Source organism: Xyrauchen texanus, chromosome 8 (genome assembly GCF_025860055.1).
Source record: "Xyrauchen texanus isolate HMW12.3.18 chromosome 8, RBS_HiC_50CHRs, whole genome shotgun sequence".
Taxonomy (NCBI): Eukaryota; Metazoa; Chordata; class Actinopteri; order Cypriniformes; family Catostomidae; genus Xyrauchen; species Xyrauchen texanus.
This window is the reverse complement of record NC_068283.1, coordinates 48,527,989-48,530,744: the sequence shown is the minus strand read 5'-3', so window position 1 is coordinate 48,530,744 and position 2,756 is coordinate 48,527,989. Positions and strand designations below refer to the sequence as shown.

Sequence of the window (2,756 nt, the reverse complement as noted above, 5' to 3'; positions counted from 1 at the left end):
GCTTGTGATATTGTGTTCACATGCACACACTGACTAGTCTTTGCCTCTTGTCTGATCAGTCTCCTCTTTAACCGCTCTTTGAGTTTAGCGGGTCAGCCTGATCTTTGCAGGTCTGGGTATTACCATATACCTTCCACTTCCTAATGATACTGTCTATTGTGCTCAGATGGACAAACACAGCCTTTGTAATCTTTCTATAGCATTTCCTGACCTGTTCCTTTCCACAACTTTATCTTGTGGGGCTTTTGAAAAGATGTTTCTGCCCATCATAGATTATTTGCTTTGATTTGCACTGTAAGCAGTGGAGTCTTCTCTGAACAACTGCTTTTATTCTGAATTTATTTATTTAAACTCAAAACAGCTGATTACAGATGAAAGCCGATTAGCTTGATTTGTGATCTGGAAGGTGATTGGTCATTCCTCAGCACGTTTAAAATGGTTGTCCTAATGGGGTATTTACTTCTTAAAATTGGGTATTTTATGGTTTTACGCAGATAATATTAGTTTAATTTTTATACTTGGGTGTTGTGGGTAAGTATGTTGAAATAATTAATTTTATGTTTGATTTTAGGCTGTAAGGTAACAAAAGGTGACTTTAAAGATGACTTAAGGGGCAGATGACTCTATTGCCACTGTACTGTGATTTTATTTGAAAAGTTTTTGTCATTGTTCTACTTACAAATGTTACATACCCTTTAATTTAAGGTTTTCTTTCTCCTCTTTTTCTCTTTTCAATTTTTCCTCTTGAATCCGTTTCTCCCATTCCTCTCGTTCTCTTCTGATCTCGTCCTCCTTTGCTGCAATATGTCTTTTATATTGTTTCTCTTTCTCTCTAAATTCCTCTTCTCTTCTTGTCATTTCTTTCTCATGTTTCTCTTTTTCTTCCTCAGATTTCTTTGTTAATCTGTCTATTTCTGCTCCATGTTTGACCTGAATATCTTCTTTCTCTCTTTCTATTCTCTCTCTTTCTTTCATTTCTCTTTTTAATTGTTCTTCTCTCTCATTAAACTCTTCTTCTCTTCTCTTCTTCTCTTTCTCTTGATTCTGTCTCTCTTCTTCCATCATCATCTTCGTTCTCTCTTTCTCTGTTTCATATTTGGACTGAAGATCTTCTTTCTCTCTTTCTATTCTCTCTTTTTCTTTCTGTATTTCATCTCTCTGTTGTTTAATTCTCTGATTATATTCATCCCATGTTTCTTGTTCTCTCTTTCTCTTTTTCTCCTCCTCTTCTTCTCTCTTCAGTTTCTCCTCTTGTTTCTGTTTCTCCCATTCCTCTCGTTCTCTTCTCATCTCATCTTTCATCTCTCTCTCTCGTTCTTCTTTCTCTTTTATTTCTCTTTTATATCGTTCTTCTCTTTCATTAAACTCTTCTTCTCTCTTCAGTTTCTGTTTCTCCCATTCCTCTCGTTCTCTTCTCATCTCATCTTTCATCTCTCTCTCACGCTCTTCTTTCTCTTTTATTTCTCTTTTATATCGTTCTTCTCTTTCATTAAACTCTTCTTCTCTCTTCAGTTTCTCCTCTCGTTCTCTTCTCATCTCATCTTTCATCTCTCTCTCACACTCCTCTTTCTCTTTTATTTCTCTTTTATATCGTTCTTCTCTTTCATTAAACTCTTCTTCTCTCTTCAGTTTCTGTTTCTCCCATTCCTCTCGTTCTCTTCTCATATTTCTGTGTTGCTCCTCTTTTTCTTTCCTTTCTCTTTTATATAGTTCCTCTCTCTCATTACACTCTTCTTCTCTTCTCTTCTTCTCTTTGTCTTGATTCTGTCTCTCTTCCTCCATCATCTTCTTCATTCTCTCTTTCTCTTCTTCATGTTTGGTCAAGAGTTCTTCTCTCTCTCTGTTCAGTGTCTCGACTCTCTCCATCATTATGTTCATTTGTTTTTCTTGTCGTTCTCTCTCCATCTGTCTGAACATCTTACATGAGTAGTAACTGTCTCCGTTTCCTGTCACCATGACGTCTATTTTCTCCAGTAGATCAGAAACCTGTGTGTGATCTCTAGTCTCATTATTATTGAACACATGGAATCTGTTTCCACATTGTTCAATCAGGTTTCTAATCACAGATCCTGGTTTCCCCAAACACTCTTCAATGGTTTTATTCTTCAGATAATCTCCTCTGGTGAAGAGTATCATTGTGTACATTAAAGAGTTTTCTCCAAACATCTCTTGAATGATCTTCACTGATTCTGTATCTTCTTGAGTGAAACGTCCCAGTGGTATCACTAAGAGAAACACATGAGGTCCTGGCAGTATCATTGAGATGCAGTTAGTGATTTCTCTCTGGATCTCTTTACTGAGTTCAGTATCAAACAGTCCAGGAGTGTCAATCACAGTGATGTGTCTGCCGTTGATTTCTGCTGTTTCACTCTGACAATCACTGGTCACTGATTCAAAAGATGTTTCTGATTTAAATGCTTCTCTTCCTAAGATTGTGTTTGCTGTCGCACTCTTTCCAACTCCAGTTTTTCCCAGCAGCACAATCCTCACATCATCTGTGTTTTCTCTTGAACCTAAAATAAATAATAATAATATTAATAATAATAATAAACAATTACATAAAACAAAATCCTTAAACATCTGCCATTTTTAAGCACGCATCGGGTCTTCCCGTATTATTCTCTTATCGGGATTCAACTGCGCGCATATTCCACCTGCATCCGCGTTCTATTTTTATCGCGATTAAACTGTGTGCATTTTTTCAGCACGCACCCGTTTTTTTCTCCTCTGCGGTACACAGATTATTGCATCAATCT

The 2,756-nt window shown here is 36.7% G+C and overlaps 1 protein-coding gene across 1 annotated transcript; it reads right to left on the bottom strand.

The window, feature by feature from the left end:
- Positions 1-1,314: 1,314 nt before the first annotated feature.
- LOC127647606 (GTPase IMAP family member 9-like) lies at positions 1,315-2,538 on the bottom strand (the record flags this gene model as incomplete). The annotated part of the gene is made up of 2 exons (XM_052131966.1): positions 1,315-1,552; positions 1,766-2,538. Coding segments are annotated over 2 exons (1,011 nt in total), but the record flags the coding sequence as incomplete, so codon positions are not given.
- Between the last annotated feature and the right edge of the window lie 218 nt (positions 2,539-2,756).